Genomic DNA, 17922 nt, shown 5'->3' with positions numbered 1-17922 from the left:
GCGATAGACATCCAATCCATATTTACTGCTAGAGGTGTCATGGACCATGTTCTATTACACCTCAACAGTCATGACATCAGTGACGGCGATAGACGTCCAATTCATTTTGACTGAGAGGCGACATGGACCATGGTCTTTTACATCTACACAGTCATGTTTCATTGCCATGGATGGCAATAGACATCCAATCCATTTTGACTTGGAAGGCTAGCATCGAGTGCTCTTGTTTCACTGCCAGTGACAGCGATAGACGTCCAATCCATTTTGACGGGTAGAGGTGTCATAGACCATGGTCCTTACATCTCCATAGTCATGTTTCAGTACTATTGTGTAATAGATGTCCAGTCCATTTTGACTGAGAGAGTATGGGGTGCCGTTTGTAAAGCAGCACATGCTGAAAATTACGACATTTTCTCACATTTAGCGCCACACAATGTTTAAAACGTGGTGTAAATTTTTTGAGTCGCTTTTTTTTTTTTGCACATTTACAACATTATTTAGCAACTTAAATATTCATTTTTAAATAAGAAGTTTTGTACCTGAATCTTTAAATCCAGAACTAAATATTTAATTTAAATCTTAAATTTATATCCTATATCCTAAATGCTAAATCTGGAAACGGTGGGAACTAAATATTTAGCTTAATATGCAAATTCACATGACTTGAGACCGGAAGTAACAAAATAAAAGCTGGAGCACACAAAATGCTCTTAAAATAGTTTCTCCTAAATATGCATTTTACCTATATATTAGGGCTGTCAAAATTATCGCGTTAACGGGCGGTAATTAATTTTTAAAAATTAATCACGTTAAAATATTTGACGCAATTAACGCACATGCCCCGCTCAGATTAAAATGACAGCAGTGTAATGTTCGCTCGTTACTTGTTACTTGTTTTTTGTTGTTTGGCGCCCTCTGCTGGCGCTTGGGTCCAAATGATTTTATGGGTTTGGGGAGTGAGCATGGTGTAATGACATCAACAATGGCGAGCTACTAGTTTTTTTTTTTTGATTGAAAATTTTACAAATTTTAATAAAACGAAAACATTAAGAGGCGTTTTAATATAAAATTTCTATAACTTGTTCTAACATTTATCTTTTAAGAACTATTCAATTCAATTTTATTTGTATAGCCCTCAATCACAACAGAGGTCTCAAAGGACTTTACTAGAAGTTTTTCTATCCATGGATCGCTTTAAGAGAATGTTAACAATGTTAATGCCATCTTGTTGATTTATTGTTATAATAAACAAATACAGTACTTATGTACCGTATGTTGAATGTATATATCCGTCTTGTGTCTTATCTTTTCATTCCAACAATAATTTACAGAAAAATATGGCATATATTATAGATGGTTTGAATTGCGATTAATTACGATTAATGCATTTTTAAGCTGTAATTAACTCGATTAAAAATTTTAATCGTTTGACAGCCCTACTATGTATTGTTATTATGACAATGACTCATGTCTAAGAGCAGACTGCCACCGTTGAGTAGCTTTTATTCATTTTCAAGCAACGTAAACAGACAGTCTGAGCTGCTCCACCAGCTTCTATTTTGTTACTTCCGGTCTCCAGTCATGTGAATTTGCATATTAAGCTAAATATTTAGTTCCGACCGTTTCCTGATTTAACATTTAGGATATAGGATATAAAGTTAAGATTTAAATTAAATATTTAGTTCTGGATTTAAAGACTCAGTTCCAAAATTGATCTAAAAATGAATATTTAAGTTGCTAAATAATGTTGTAAATATGCACACACACAAAAAAGTGACTCTAAAAATTTCACACCATTTTAAACACTGTGTGGCGCTAAATGTGAGAAAATGTTGTCGTAATTTTCAGCATGTACTGTTTTACAAACGGCGCCCAATAAGAGAGGCGTCATGGACCACGGTTTTGTTAAATCTTCATCGTCATGTTACAGTGCCATTGACAGCAATAGACATCCAATCTATTTTGACCGGTAGCGGCGTCATGGAACATGGTGTTTTACATCTCAACGGTCATGTTTCACTACTAGTGACTGATAGACGTACAATCCAATTTGACAGGTAGAGGCGTCATGGACCATGGTCTTTTACATATACACAGTCATGTTTCAGTGTCAATGAGCGACCATTACATTGATCAACCAGTCGATCGCAACGCTAGTGTGGGTAGCTGGATCATTGTCTTTTACATCTCCATAGCCATTGTGGGGACTATTTTGCAAAAAATATCCAGAGACTTAGATGATTCAAGGTTTCTTGACTTGTTGAATTAATCCAAATCAACCGAAAGTCAAGTTTAAAGTGTTCATTCCATACCTAAATCAAACAATACTACTTGTGGTTCACTTAAATAAACAAAACCAAATGGTGATGTGTGGACTAAAGTTGTCCCGATCGATCGCGTTTCGGGTCCGATCACGTCATTTTCAAAGTATCGGAATCGGCAAAAAAATATCGGACATGCCTTTTTTAAATATATATATATATATCTTTTAATTAAATCGTTTTCCAATTATATTTAACATTACAGACAAAATGTCTTCTTACACTCATCCAGAGTCTTTAGGTTAGGCTTAAAGTAGGCTATCACATTTATCGCGTTAATGGCGGTAGTTAATTTTTTAAAAATTTATCACGTTAAAATATTTAACGCAATTAACGCATGCGCTGCACGACCTACTCACGCATTGTCGCGTTCAATCTATAAAGGCGCCGTTTTACCTACATGTAGAGTTAAATGGCAGCGTAAAATGAGTAGAGTGAATTTTGGCAGTCTTTGGAGACTTTTTTTAATTGGCTAAAGCCTTACAATCCCTCTCTCAACAATTAGAAATATTGTGGGAAGCAATGTGGGGAAGCAAGGTAGTAGCTGATGTTTTTCTTAACACCCTATGTTATTTCCCAACGCAGAGAAGATATATCAATTGGTGCCACTACGCACAGTCATGGTTGCACTTCCCATCATGCATTTGGGCAGAACAGTTAAACTGCTACAGTATCATTTACTGAAAGCTCAACAAATACACTAGATGGCAATATTTAGTCACAATATTCAAAGTCACATTTATCCTTTAAGAATTACAAGTCTTTCTATCTGTGGATCCCTCTCACAGAAAGAATGTTAATAATGTAAATGCCATCTTGAGGATTTATTGTCATAATAAACAAATACAGTACTTATGTACTGTACGTTGAATGTATATATTCGTCCGAGTTTTATTCATTTTTTCCTTAATGCATTACCAAAATGTATATGATCAGGAAAAATTATCGGGAATGATTGGAATTGAATCGGGAGCAAAAAAAAAAAAAAAAAAGCAATTGGATCGGGAAATATCGGGATCGGCAGATACTCACACTAAAACGATCGGGATCGGATCGGGAGCAAAAAAACATGATACACATCATACACATTTTGGCAATGCATTAAGAAAAAAATAAATAAAACTCGGACGAATATATACATTCAACATACAGTACATAAGTACTGTATTTGTTTATTATGACAATAAATCCTCAAGTTGGCATTTACATTATTAACATTCTTTCTGTGAGAGGGATCCACAGATAGAAAGACTTGTCATTCTTAAAGGATAAATGTGACTTTGTATATTGTGACTAAATATTGCCATCTAGTGTATTTGTTGAGCTTTCAGTAAATGATACTGTAGCCATTTAACTGTTCTGCCCAAATGCATGATGGGAAGTGCAACCATGACTGTGCGTAGTGGTACCAATTGATATATCTTCTCTGCGTTGGGAAATAACATAGGGTATTAAGAAAAAGATCAATTACTACCTTTCTTCCCCGCATTGCTTCCCATGTTATTTCTAATCATAGGGAGGGGGATTGTAAGGCTTTAGCCAATTAAAAAACGGCTCCAAAGGCTGCCAAAATTCACTCTACTCATTTTACGCTGCCTTTTAGCTCTATATATAGGTAAAACGGCGCCATTACAGATTGAACGCGACAATGTGTGAGTGGGTCGTGCAGCGCATGCATTAATTGCGTTAAATATTTTAACGTGATAATTTTTTTTTTTTTAATTAATTACTGCTCTTAACGGGATAAATTTGATAACCCTACCTTAAGCCTAAACTAAAGACTCTGGATGAGTGTAACATATTATGTCTGTAACGTTAAATACAATTAGAAAACGATTTAATTAAAAAATATATGTAGATTAAAAAAAGGCATGTCCGATATTTTTTTGCCGATTCCGATACTTCGAAAATGACGTGATCGGACCTGATCGATCGGGATGCCGATCGATCGGGACATCTCTAGTTCATATAGTCATGTTTCAGTGTTATTAACAGGGATCAACGTCTAATCTGCCAGCCCTCCCAGTCAGAATGGATTAGACGTCAATCACCATGATTGGCAGTGAAACATGATCACTCAATCCCAGTCAAATTGGATTGAACACTGATCGTCGTCAATGCGGCTGAGCAAGCGAAAACTCCAGTTAGGGAGCGTTTCCACAGAATATACAAGACGAAATGAGTTTTACTCGGGTCAGTGCCGCAAGTCGGGGCTCAAGGACTTCTATCCCATAATGTTAGTGACAGCAGCTGACTTCAGGCAAAAACATCCCATTGGGATTCAGTGCACTGCAGAGCTTCGGCTCCCTATCACTGGAATAATTGGACACATTGTGTGATACTGAATTCCATATATAGACACTTGTCGTAGTCTCACGTATGCTGCATTGTTGCATAACTGATAAACTGTACCTGTGGTAAATATGAAAGATAATGTGATAAAATACTTAGAGGTTACGCCTTGCGTAACACACAAAAAAACAAAAAATTGTTGAAATTGTTCTGAAAATTTAGTTTTCACAACAACTAGTTTTTCTTAACAAGTAATTGGTTTCTGTAGCCAGAAAACCGCGGCACGGGGGCCAGATTTGGCCCACAACGTCTTTTTGTGTGACGTTATTAGTCGATGTCATATTTCTCGCTAAAATTAAATTGTAACAAAATTCAGTTAAATCTTTTTTGTTTTGTTCATTTTTCCCCTCTGTTTGTTTTAAATAAAATAAACAACAATTAAAAATGATTTGAAAAAAATTACTGCTTTTTTTCCCTTTTTCAATTTAAAATAGGATATTTTAAATAGAATAGAAGTTTAAAAAGATAAAAATAATAAATAAGTTTTTAAAAATAAATAGATAAATAGAGAACATATTTTGAAAATTTATGTTTTTGTTTTTTAATTAAAAATACATAAATATAAAACTTTTGAAATCATTTGTTTCATGTTTTCATGTAAATAAATCATAAAATGTGGATATGAAAAATAAAATAGTTACTAAATATGTTTTGAAAAAATTAAAATAAAGGAAACTATTTTTCTAAAATGTATGTTTTTTTTTAATTACAAATAAATATAAACCTTTTTGCTTCATGTTTTCATGTAAACAAATTAAAAACATGTAAATGTTAAATAAAATATTTACTAAATATGTTAAAAAATAAATAAAATAAAATATATGTGTTTGTTTTTTTATTAAAATTAAATAAATGTAAAACTTTAACATTTTTGTTTCATGTTTCCATATAAATAAAAAATATGTGTAAATGAAAAATCAAATATTTACAGTTTTTCACTTTTCAAATTAAAAAATGACAACTCAAAAACTGAAAAAACAAAAATACCGTAATTTTCGCACTATAAGGCGCTCCTGACTATAAGCCGCCACCCACCAAATGTGACACGAAAATGGCATTTGTTCATAGATAAGCTGCACTGCACTATAAGCCGCAGCTGTTCTCACTGTATTATGGGATATTTAGACCAAAAGATATCAACTGGTAGCACTTTATTTGACAATCGGCATCATAACGACTGTCATAAGACCAAATGAACCATCATGAAGCTTTGAATCAATTGGCTGCAAAGCTTCATTGCTTCAATAAGCTTCATTTGGCCATTACTGCTCCCTTGGGGGAGACATTCAACCTTTACTGCCACCTGCTGTCAACCCGGTTTTTGTCCAACATGCCTCCTAGCATGTATTGCAGTGCTCCAGATGAAAATAACAATCAAAATTCATGTTATGTGCTAATTATTTATAACTGTTACTGTTCCAATTGTTTCATTTATTCCTAGTTATGCTATTTGGTGACACTTTATTTGACAGTGGCGCCAAAAGACTGTATTTACACAATCATAATCATGACATGACACTGTCACGAGCATTAATGAATGTTTATAATAGAAGTCATTACTGTTATCCGGCAAATGATCTCACTTTTGAATGGATGTAAAAGATCCGAGCTGGATATAAATGGCGTTATTAACATAACTTGTCGAATGACACTTAACGACATCTGTTATAAGCATTCAGTAATGCCCATGATAGTGTCAAGTCATAATTATGACAGTCTTATGACACTGCTGTGAAATAAAGTGTTCCCAAATACCATAACTTCGCAATTAATGAAACAACTGGAACAGTAACTGAATAGAAAAATAGCACAGAACATGAATTTTGATTGGTGTTTACATTGTTGGCACTGCAACGCATGCTAGGAGGCATGTGTTACCTATTAACCCAAATAAATCAATAGATAAGCCGCATTGGACTATAAGCCGCTACTTTTTTCCTTCATTTTGAATCCTGCGGCTTATAGTCCAAAAATTAGTACTGAATATTTCTTCCTTTTTTTGCTTATAAAATTCAAAATCTAAACATTTAAAATTACGATGCTCGAAAAAGAATTTTGGAAAATTTAAGCCAACAATGCCTCTTAATGATTAAAACCATGATAAATCAACTATCAATACAGTTGCCGATTCATTTGTAGAGGAACTCATTCACTGCTATTGACCACGATGGATTTCTATCACTGTCAATGGCACCGAATGACTTAATCGCTGCAGCATTAGCTGCTAGACATAATGGACAACATGGTTATAAAAAACACTAAACAACAGTAAACCAGTCATAAAATTATCAAATCAATGAGTAAAAATTGTATATATGATCATTAAATATTCGAAATATAACCAACCTGCCCTAAAGTGCACTCCATAGCCCCGAGAAAGTCAGCATCCCGCAGGCCATTGTTGCCCGAGCTGATGTCGTGAAGTTCAAAACGCAGCCTTTGGACTTCTTCAAAGTAATAATCCACAAGAAAAATCTTGGAGAAAACCGGGCTGCTACTGCTGCGGATCACCTCAGTGCGGTCAACCTACCAAAACACAAACACAATTATATACGCTTTACATCGATTAAGGCTGCCACAGTTATTTTGGTAGTTGATTAATCATGTTTTGTGGCGAGTTGAGTCATTATGCTCATGTATAAGTCATGTTTTTTTTACTCTGGGTTGAACAATTCAGTAGTGGGAGCAAAAACTATGGACTGAGAAATGTTAGATTATGAATATGATGCAATTATATAACTATCATTGTTGTCAAAAAGAATATATTTTTAACATGGATAAAATAAAAATGAGGAAAATATATTTAGTTAATTACAAAAAAAAAATTGTTTTATTTATTTATTTGTTTATTTAATATAATAAACTAATATATTTTATTTGAATACAGTTTTTCCCTTTTTATTTATTTGAAATAGCTTGTTTTTTCAGGATTAAAATTAATCAAAAACAAGTTTTAAATATGTACAAAAGACAACCTTGACTGTTTCATTTATTTATTGTTATTTATTTATTTATTTTAATTTAAAAACATGTGTAAAAATTGTTTTAAATTAATTAAACTAAATTTAAAATCACGCTATTTTTCCTTTTGGTTTATTTATTTATTTAAAGAATAATTGTTTCAACATAAATTTTTTTAAAAATTGTAGAAGTTCAAAAGAGAATCCTTCTTTTATTTCTTTTTTTTTTTCATTAAAATTCGATGTAAAAAGTTTTTTAAAAAATAAATTAAAAACCAATACCGTTAGCCCTTTTTACTTGTTTTTTTATTTTAAAAAAAAAACAAAACGTTTTTCCCTTTTTATGTATTTAAAACAACTTGTTTTTAACATGAATAGGACTAAAATGATTCAAGAATATTTTTTAAACATGTACAAATGAGAACCTTGACCTTCTATGTATTCTTTTGTGTTTTTTAATTTAAAAACAAATGTAAAAAAATAATTTAAAATTAATTGAACACTGTTATTCCTTTTTGTTTATTTAAAGAAGAAATATGCTTTAATTTAAATTTTTAAAAAAAATTTGGACAAAAGTACTTGTTTTACTTTTTTATCGCTGTCAGTGGCACCCAGTGAGTTACGTTCAGTACATCCAAGGTGTTAAAAAGTGACAATAATAAAATTAATAATAATAATAATTAATCAATAAACAATAGTTTTACTCTTTTAGCTTTATCCATTTAAAAGAATATATTTTTCAACACATTTTTTTATAAAGTTAATTGACAGAAGTAGAAACGCAAATCTGTTTTATTTTCTTTTAATCTTTTTAATTTAAAACAAAATTTTTAAAATTCGCCAGAAATAAATACAAATAAATAGAGAAATATTTCCTATTCGGCAGCTCAAAAAAGAGGATATGGACATTTTTTAGCATCTTTCAATGTTGCCAATTAATTGGATAACTAATTACTTGTCACCTTGTCGGTTGCTTATCATTTTTATGAATATTAATCAGCAGCCCGGACACCAATTATTGGACCCTAACGGCGTTTTAAACTTTCCATTTTTTCCCATTTTCATTATGTTGGACTTTTTAATGTAATAATCAGAAGTACACAAAAGACAGCTTGTCATTAAGTCGGTGTGTGCATTGATTTTGGCTTCAATAGCGCTACATTGTGCAAACTTATCAACTAGCTGTTTGACTACATGGAGAATAGAATTGTTATTAGCTTCTATTCTCCCTAAGGTAGAAAGGAATAGAAACATAAATCAGTCTGGTGGGCTTTTGTTAACTCGCTCAACGTGAAGGTCAGCCATGAATGGCACAAATGTGTCTCTAAAATCACTTTTGTGAGTATTGCAGATAACACATTATGTAAAGGGAGTACATGTGAGGTTCAGGTGCTGTATTTAACACTTTGCCTGCCATTGACAGCGATAGACGTCCAAACCGTGTGAAATGGGAGGGGCTGGAAGCATTTTTGCGATGCATTAAAACTGTTGCGTTGTTTTTTTTTTTTTTTTTTTTTTTTTTATTGTACCGTATTTTTCGGACTATAAGTCGCACCAACCAAAAATTTCGAGGGGGAAAAAAACATACATAAATCGTACTGGAGTATAAGTCGAATTTTGGGGAGGTCATTTTATTTAATCAGAGACCAAGCACAAACATTATACAGTACAGCAGTAATAAAACAGAGAATAAAGTGCTAAATACAGTCATATGAAAAAGTATCTGATCTTTTTGGAATTCCTCACATTTCTGCAAAAAAATCCCCATCAAATGTGATCTGATCTTTTTCAAAATCACACAGATGAAAAAACAGCATTTGCTTTAACTAAAACCACCCAAACCTTTATAGGTTTTCATATTTTAATGAGGATAGCATGCAAGCAACGACAGAAGGGGGGAAAATAAGTACGTGAACCGTCACATTTAATGTTTTGTGGCCCCCCTTTGGCAGTAATAAGTTCAACCAGATGCTTCCTGTAGCTGCAGGTCAGTCTGGCATAACTATCAGGACTAATCTAATTCTTCTCTACAAAACTGCAATAGTTCAGTCAGAATATTTGGCAGGAATAGCTGTCTTTAGGTCATGCCACAGCATCTCAATGGGGTTCAAGTCTGGACTTTGACTTGGCCACTCCAGAAGGTGTATTTTGTTCTTCTGAAACCATTCTAAAGTTGATTTCTCTTTTTAGCTTCAACTGTCTGACAGACGGTCTCAGGTTTTCCTGCAAAACGTCCTGATGAAATTTTGAATGATTGCAAGTAGTCCAGGCCCTAAGGCAACAAAACAGCCCCAAATCATGATACTCCCTCCACCATGCATTACGGCGGGGATGAGGTGTTGATGTTGGTGAGCTGTTCTATTTTTTCTCCACACATGACGTTGTGTGTTACTCCCAAACAATTCAACGTTGGTTTCATGAGTCCACAATATATTTTGCCAAAATTTCTGTGGAGTGTCCAAGTGCCTTTTTGCCAACATTAAACGAGCAACAATGTTTTTTTAGACAGCAGTGGCTTCCTCCATGGATTCCTCCCATGAGCACCATTCTTGGCCATAGATTTACATATAGTAAAGTGTGCACAGAGATATTAGACTGTGCCAGTGATTTCTGTAAGTCTTTAGCAGACACTCTAGGGTTCTTTTTTACCTCTTTGAGTAGTCTGCGCTGAACTCTTGGCATCATCTTTGTTGGACGGGCACTCCTCGGGAGAGAAGCAACAGTGCCAAACTCTCTCCATTTGTAGACAACTTCTCTGACTGTCGATTGATGAACATCCAGACTTTTAGAGATGGCTTAGTATCCTTTCCCAGCTTTATACAAATCAACAATCGTTGATCGCAGGTCTTCAGACAGCTGTTTTGACCAAGCCATGATGCACATTCGACAATGCTTCTCATCAAGACAATTCTAACCAGGTGTGTGTTTTATAGTGGGCAGGGCACCTTTAAACCACTCATCTGTGATTGGGCTCACACCTGACTTACAGTGCCCTCCATAATTATTGGATTTATAATAATTATGTGTTTTTTAGCTTCTAATAATTTTCTCTACAGCATGCGCATCTTTTGTGGCACGCCAGACCCACTTAGAGTGTTTGTTGCCAAAAAGCTAAGTCTTGGTCTCATCTGACCAAAGCACACGGTCCCAGTTGAACCCCCAATACCGCTTGGCAAACTCCAGACGTTTGCGTTTATGATTGTGAGTGAGGAAAGGTTTTCTCCGTGCATGCCTCCCAAACAGCTTGTTGGCGTGTAGACAGCACCTCATACCCACTGTGAAGTATGGGGATGGGTCAGTGATGCTGTGGGGCTGTTTCGCTTCCAAAGGCCCTGGGAACCTTGTTAGGGCGCATGGTATCACGAATGCTTTGAAATACCAGGACATTTTAAATCAAAATCTGTTGCCCTCTGCCCGAAAGCTGAAGATGGGTCGTCACTGGGTCTTTCAGCAAGACAATGACCCTAAACACATGGCCAAATCTACACAGAAATGGTTCAGCAGACACAAAATCAGGCTCCTCCCATGGCCATCTCAGTCCCCAGACCTCAACCCCATTGAAAACCTGCGGGGTGCGCTGAGGTGAGAGTACAGAGGAGAGGTCTCTGAATGATTTAGAGAGATTCTGCAAAGAGGAATGACTGAAGATCCCTCTTTCTGTCTTTTTCCATCTTGTGAAACATTATAGGAGAAGATTAGGTGCTGTTTTGTTGGCAAAAGGGGGTTGTACAAAATATTAACACCAGGGGTGCTTATAATTGTGACACACATTATTTGATGTCAAATAATTATTTCTTTATGTCGGGTTTTTTCCCCACTGAATAAATGCACTTGTATTGAAGGTTGGATTGAAGGTCCCATATTATTTAAAAAATATATATTAGAAGCTAAAAAACACAAAATTATTATAAATCCAATAATTATGGAGGGCACTGTAAATTGTTTGGTAAAAATTGGTTTCAATTGCTCTTTAAGTCTCCTTAGGCAGAGGGTTCACTTACTTATTTTCCCCCTTTTGTCTTTGTTTGCATGTTATCCTCATTAAAATATGAAAACCTATAAATGTTTGGGTGGTTTTAGTTAAAGCAGACACTGTTTTTACATCTGTGTGATTTTGACAAAGATCAGCTCACATTTGATGGTGATTTTATGCAGAAATGGGAGAAATTCCAAAATATCCAATATTCCAAATACCTTTTCATACCACTGTAGCTTTCTCACAGATCTCACTCCAAATCACTACCAAATCCATTCAAGTCTTCATCTTTAGTATCACTTTTTGACAACTGCACTAACTTGAAGTAGAGGGCACACCTCGAGTATAAGTATCAATCTATAACTCGCACCTGAGTATAAGTATGAAAAAAGTGCGACGTATAGTCAGGAAAATACGGTAGTTCCCTTGCTCTTGCTGTACCTCAAACCACTGCCCGTGAGATTGCATCTTGAGAACCACGCAAGGGTCGGGCTTGGAGAGGGCATCTCGGTCGGAGATTCCCCGACAGGCCACTCTCAGCTCCACTTTGGTCAGACACGGCGAGCTGATGAAGCCCAGCGTGGCCTCCGCCGACTCGTAGATATTGCTCATCGTCAATGCGCAATCACGCACTATAGAAAGAGGAGAACAGACAGAAACTTAGTATTTCAACAGGGGTGTGGTGTGTCAACTTTTTTTATTGTACTCGCTGTCGTCTGACAGCAATTTCTAGCTATTATTCTGAAGACATGAAGTCAATAAAGATCTCAGATCCATTTGTGGGTCCATTATGTGGAAATAGCAGCTCGCCTCCGGCCAGTTTGTCTCACCCCAAAGGATAACCGCAGGCCTGCAGATGTGCTATATGCTACAAAGTGAATATTAATGCATTGGTCTAGTAGTATCCTCCTTCGGGAATGAAGCTCTTGGAACTGGGTCTGACTCTGACCTGGATCCGGCTTGCCCTGTCCTCCATAATTCATGATTCTCATGTGTGTGCGGAGTTGGTGGCCATTATTTTTAGCGAAGTGGAGCTGAATGAGATGTGTACTTACTGACGTGACACTTGTTTGTCTGTTGTCTATCGTAGTCAGTGGGAGCCGATGAGTTCATATAACCGCAACGAGTGAGTTAACTCATCGGCCGGTGAGTTGAAAAATAGCGCAAAAGTGTGTTATTTCATTCGAAAGTGGGTTAAACAAATCACAAAAAGAGAGTTGACGAGTCCAAAGGTGAGTTAACACATTTGAAGGTGAGTTAACTTATCCAGCACGAGTGCTATAACTCATCCGTGACGAGTGAGTTAACTCAAACCCGACCAGTGAGTAAACTAATCTGTCAGATGTGAGTTAATTCATTGGTGACTTAATGAACTGAAACGCAAAGTGACTTAATTTATTACATGAGTGAGTTAACTCAATTGCAGTGAGTGCGTCATTAGTGGTGAGTTGACTAACCCGCAAAAATTGAGTCAACTCATTCAAAGGTGAGTTAACTCAATCACAAATATGAGTTAACTCGATAACTCCAGGGTGAGTGCTTTAACTCATTATTGAAAAGTGAGTTAACTCAGTTTGACAAGTGTGTTAACTCATCTCGACAAGGGTGTAAACTCATCCGCATCAAAGAGACTTAAATCATCTATGGCAAGTGAGTTGACTAATTTACGACAAGGGAGTTAACTCATCTATCACATTTGGGCTCATTCATTTGTGACTTAATGAACTCAAACGCAAAGTGACTTAACTTATCGCAGTGAGTGACTTAACTCACCCGCTAAAAGTGAGTTAATGCATTCAAAGCTGAGTTAACTCGTTCACAAATATGTTAACTCGTTTGAAAATGATTTAACTCATCCAGGACGAGTGGTATAACTCATTCGTGAAAAGTGAGTTAACTCAGTTAGACAAGTGAGTTAACTCATCTCGACAAGTGTGTAAACTCATTGGCCTCAAAGAGACTTAAATCATCTATGGCAGGTGAGTTAACTCATTTGCGATGAGGGAGTTAACTGTCACACGTGGGTTCGTTATTTTTTGTGACTTAATGAACTCAAACGCAAAGTGACTTAAATTATCGCAGCGGGTAAGTTAACTCAATTGCAGTGAGTGAGTTAATTAATTTCTGGTGAGTTAGTTAATCACAAAATGTAAGTAAACTCATTTGAAAGTTTGTTAACTTATCCAGGACGAGTGCTATAACTCATTCGTGAAAAGTGAGTTTACTTGGTTTGACGAGTGAGTTAATCTCGACAAGTGAGTAACTTCATCCACAGCAAGAGACCTAAATTGTCTATGGCAAGTGAGTTAACTCACTTGCAAAGCGTGATTTAGCTCATCTATCACATGTGAGCTAACTCGTTAACTTAATGAACTCAAACACAAAGTGACAACTTATGGCAGTGGGTGAGTTAACTCAATTGCAGTGAGTGACTTAAGTAATTTCTGGTGAGTTAGTTAATCACAAAATATGAGTTAACTTGTTTGAATGTTAACTTATCCGGGAGGAATGCTATGCCTAATTTGTAAAAAGTCAGCAAACTCAATCTCGACAAGTGAGTAAACTCATCTGCAGCAAGAGACCTGTCCTAAACCATCAATGGCAAGTGAGTTAACTCATTTGCGTAGAATGAGTTAACCTATCCAGCACACGTGAGCTAACTCGTTAACCTAATGAACACAAACACAAAGTGACTTACAGTAACTTATCGCAGTGAGTTAACCGATTTCTGTGAATTAACTAATTCGCAAAAAGTGAGTTAACTCATCTGTCACACGTGAGTTAACTCATTTTTGACTTAATAAACGCAAACGCAAAGTGACTTATCACAGCGGATGAGTTAACTAATTTCTGGCGAATGAGATAACTCATTCGCAAAACGGTCAGTTAACTCATTTGCAAAAAGTGAGTTAACTCATCTGTCACATGTGAGTTAACTCATTCGTAACTTAATATGCTCAAACGCAAAGTGACTTAACTTATCACAGCGGGTGAGTTAACTCATTTCTGGCGATCCGCAGCAAGTGAGTTAACTCACCCACGAAGCGAGTTGACTCATTCAACTCAATTGCAGTGATGAGTTCCTCTCACACGAACTCACAGGTTCCAAATTTTATCAAAACAAAAAACATTGATTTATTTTAATTAATTAAAAATCATTAATATTTCAAAATTGAATTAATTTTAAAAAATTAAACCAAAAAAAATCAAGCAAATTGTTATAAATTTAAAAAAGAAGAATGAAGACTAAAATTAAATTCTTTATAAAACATCTCTTGTGACCTCGCATGGCTTAACTCTTTGGCTGCCATTGACGACAATGGACGTCCAATCCATTTTAACTGGGAGGGGCTGGAAGCGATCGAATGATCGCTTCCAGCCCCCTCCCTGTTGAAATGGTTTGGACGTCTATTGACACCTATTGCCGTCAATTGGTGTTTTAATGATCAATTTCCCTCTTTTACTAACTATCACAGCACATACTCTGTGACCTGCAATTGGAAAAAATCAGTGTCACGCAATTTTAGACAGACTAATACTGTAGTCTTGACTTAAGAGAAAAAAGTCAAAGAAAATGAGACTTTTTCCCTATAAAATCAGCAGATTTGAAAATCAGAACCAAATAAATTTTACTCAAAACTCACCCTACTTGGACTTGAAGACCCGAGGCAGGCAAACAACTTCCCCTCGCCGTTGACGTGCCGATCCCGGGCGCCTACCTCTCCGTCTCCAGACCCATCGCGCCTCGTCCTCTCTCACGCTTCTGTCTTTTCCGATTTCAGTCGAGCCACGACGCCGCAGAACCGCGGAAGGACGGCGCAGACGAGCGAGTCTTAGCGCCGCATTTCAATTCCCGGCGGGCGAGCGCTGGCCAGGATGCGCGCGGAGCAAAAATGGGAGGAGAAGGGGGGGCGGTGCGCCACTTAACCGGAGTTTGTAATCCTCTGACTCCTCCGGGGGGCCGGGCGCGCAGCATCCGAGGACCCCCAGTCGAATCCGGGCGCGGTCTGCCAGCGGCATCTAGCGGCCGAGCAGGTGGGAGTGTCGACGCTTCTCCGCTTTGATTGGCTCGGATGCGCTTCGGCGGTTTTATAATAAGCGCTGACCGCGCACCTGAGACCGGTCGGTGGTCTGTAAAGAGAGCGAGATGAGTTTTCTGCGGATGAATTAAAAAATATTTAAAGGCAGCATTTCTCAAATGTAGCAATATAGTATGAAGCGTGGAGTCAGTGGGCCGTTTACAAATTAAATGAGATTCTATCTAATATTCATTTATAGTCCTGACTAAAGATCGAGCCGATATATCGGACAGATATCTGGACTTAAATATAAAAGAATAACTGATGTTCAGTTTGGGTGACTTTGTTACGTGTGATTTTGCGTCATCTAGTGGTCAAAATGAAGTAGTCATAGAGGAAGAAAAAGGACAGGTAGTGGATGAGCTTCCTTGAGGCAAACTGGCTAATGCATTTTATAATGAGCGCCTCTCCTTTACAAAAACCCTGAACATAATGAACAGCAAAAATGCAAAAAATATGACTTGGGGGGAAAAAAACTAGCAATTATGATTATTATTATTCCGTCCGTTATCACGACCCACAGCTTGTGACCATAGGTGAGGGTAGGAACGTAGATCGACTGGTAAATCGAGAGCTTCGCCTTTTGGCTCAGCTCCTCTTTTACTATTATGCAGCGGTGCAGAGTCCGCATCACTGCACCGATCAGCATGTCGATCTCCTGCTGTTTTCCACCCTCACTTGTGAACAAGACCCCAAGATACTTGAACTCATCCACTTGGGGCAGGATCTCATCCCTGGGGGGGCAAAAAAAAACCTACAATGCTCAAGAATGTCGAAATCCAGCGTAGGGCTACTGCACCTTAAAACATTTTTTTTCTCTCCTTGAGATAACTGTTGTTGTGATTTTGTCTAAACAAATAAATATTTTATTTTATTTCATTTTATTTGACTTAGAACACATCCATAACTGAACAGTATGGACATGCAGGTGACGATGTTTTCTTTTTTAGGTAACCTATTGTGGTTCTTCGGTTTTATTATTATTATTATAGTTTATTCTTTGTTCCGCAACCCCTTTGAGCTCAATTTGACCCCCTTAGAATGCTTCAAAATGCAGGCAGGTCAAGACCAGTGTTGTTAATTTTACTTTAAAAAAGTAATTAATTACAGTTACAAATTACTTCTCCCAAAAAGTAATTGCGTTAGTAACTCAGTTACCTGAATGTAAGAGTAATTAGTTACTTGGCAAAGTAACTAGTGATAATTTTCTTTTTTTTTTTCTCAAAAAAAAAAAAAAAAAAAAAAAAAAAAAAACAGGTCACGCAATGTGAAGTTTAAAGGGTTTGGGGGACAATTGGCCCTAGCCCAATTCTTTACCCTCCACTTAACTAGACACAAGGGTATTGCGATAACTAGATAGTAACCTTTGCTATGTGTGGAAGTCATTTAAAGTTGTGAATCAACCGTTAAAGTTGTTAAAATTGCTCCCATTATTGCATTAGTTCCCTTCTGTCTACTTTAAACATGTGTACGTTTTAAAACTGTTTAATCATTTAAATATAGATTTAAGTTAAGATTTTGCCGATTTAGGAGCATTTTAGATTAAAAAAAAAAAAAGTTACTTAGGTTCGCGAGGAAGGATCTCTACATCAGAGCCTTCCTGAGAGGTCTACTGCTTTAAGATGGCGGCTGTTTACTAACGCATGTAGTCATTAAAACATGTTGCCAATGCAGCTGTGTCTGTCATATGCATCTAGTTCCATAATATGATATCTACCGTGTCATGTGGGCGTAGTTTGTCAGCTATGGCACAGTCAGGTATTATTGGAGCCACCTCGCATCGCGGTTGCAACGGCGTCTGCTCTGCTCTCTCGTCTCCGTGAGTCCGTTTCTCTCAGACTTTTTTTATTCAACCAACTTAGTAACGCATAGTAACGCACGACTTTCCTGCCTCAGTAACGGTAACGGCGTTGCCAAGATGAGAAAAATAATTAATTAGATTACTCATTACTGAAAAAAATAACGCCGTTAGTAACGCCGTTATATTCTAACGCTGTTATTAACAACACTGGTCAAGACAGATGCAATCTTTGATACCTGTAAAGACACATTCCAAATACACTATGTAGCGCCCCCTAGCAGTCATTCTTTGTCCCGCCGATGCTTCAAGCCCTACCTAAAGACCCATCATGTCTCATCTTCAATGCCCTTGCTGATGAAAGGAGATTTTCGCTCAAAATCTCTCGATATATGGCCCCATTCATTTTTTCCGTTACACAGATCAGTCGTCCTGG

The 17922-nt window shown here is 36.6% G+C and overlaps 1 protein-coding gene across 1 annotated transcript in view; it reads right to left on the bottom strand.

Annotated features, from left to right (window-relative positions):
• The window catches only part of cpne4b (copine IVb), a 63675-nt gene that overhangs the window by 44052 nt on the left and 1701 nt on the right, over positions 1–17922 (bottom strand). Inside the window, exons 3-5 of the mRNA XM_057827794.1 lie at positions 15254–15740; positions 12051–12241; positions 7020–7199 (exon numbers count right to left, since the gene is read on the bottom strand). Of these exons, the coding sequence (XP_057683777.1) occupies positions 7020–7199; positions 12051–12221 (351 nt within the window). The 5' untranslated portion in view covers positions 12222–12241; positions 15254–15740. The remainder of the gene's footprint in view (positions 1–7019; positions 7200–12050; positions 12242–15253; positions 15741–17922) is intronic.

Source organism: Corythoichthys intestinalis, chromosome 22 (genome assembly GCF_030265065.1).
Source record: "Corythoichthys intestinalis isolate RoL2023-P3 chromosome 22, ASM3026506v1, whole genome shotgun sequence".
NCBI classification, from domain to species: Eukaryota; Metazoa; Chordata; class Actinopteri; order Syngnathiformes; family Syngnathidae; genus Corythoichthys; species Corythoichthys intestinalis.
Note: the sequence above shows the minus strand (reverse complement) of the source record. Positions and strands in the feature narration are given on the sequence as shown.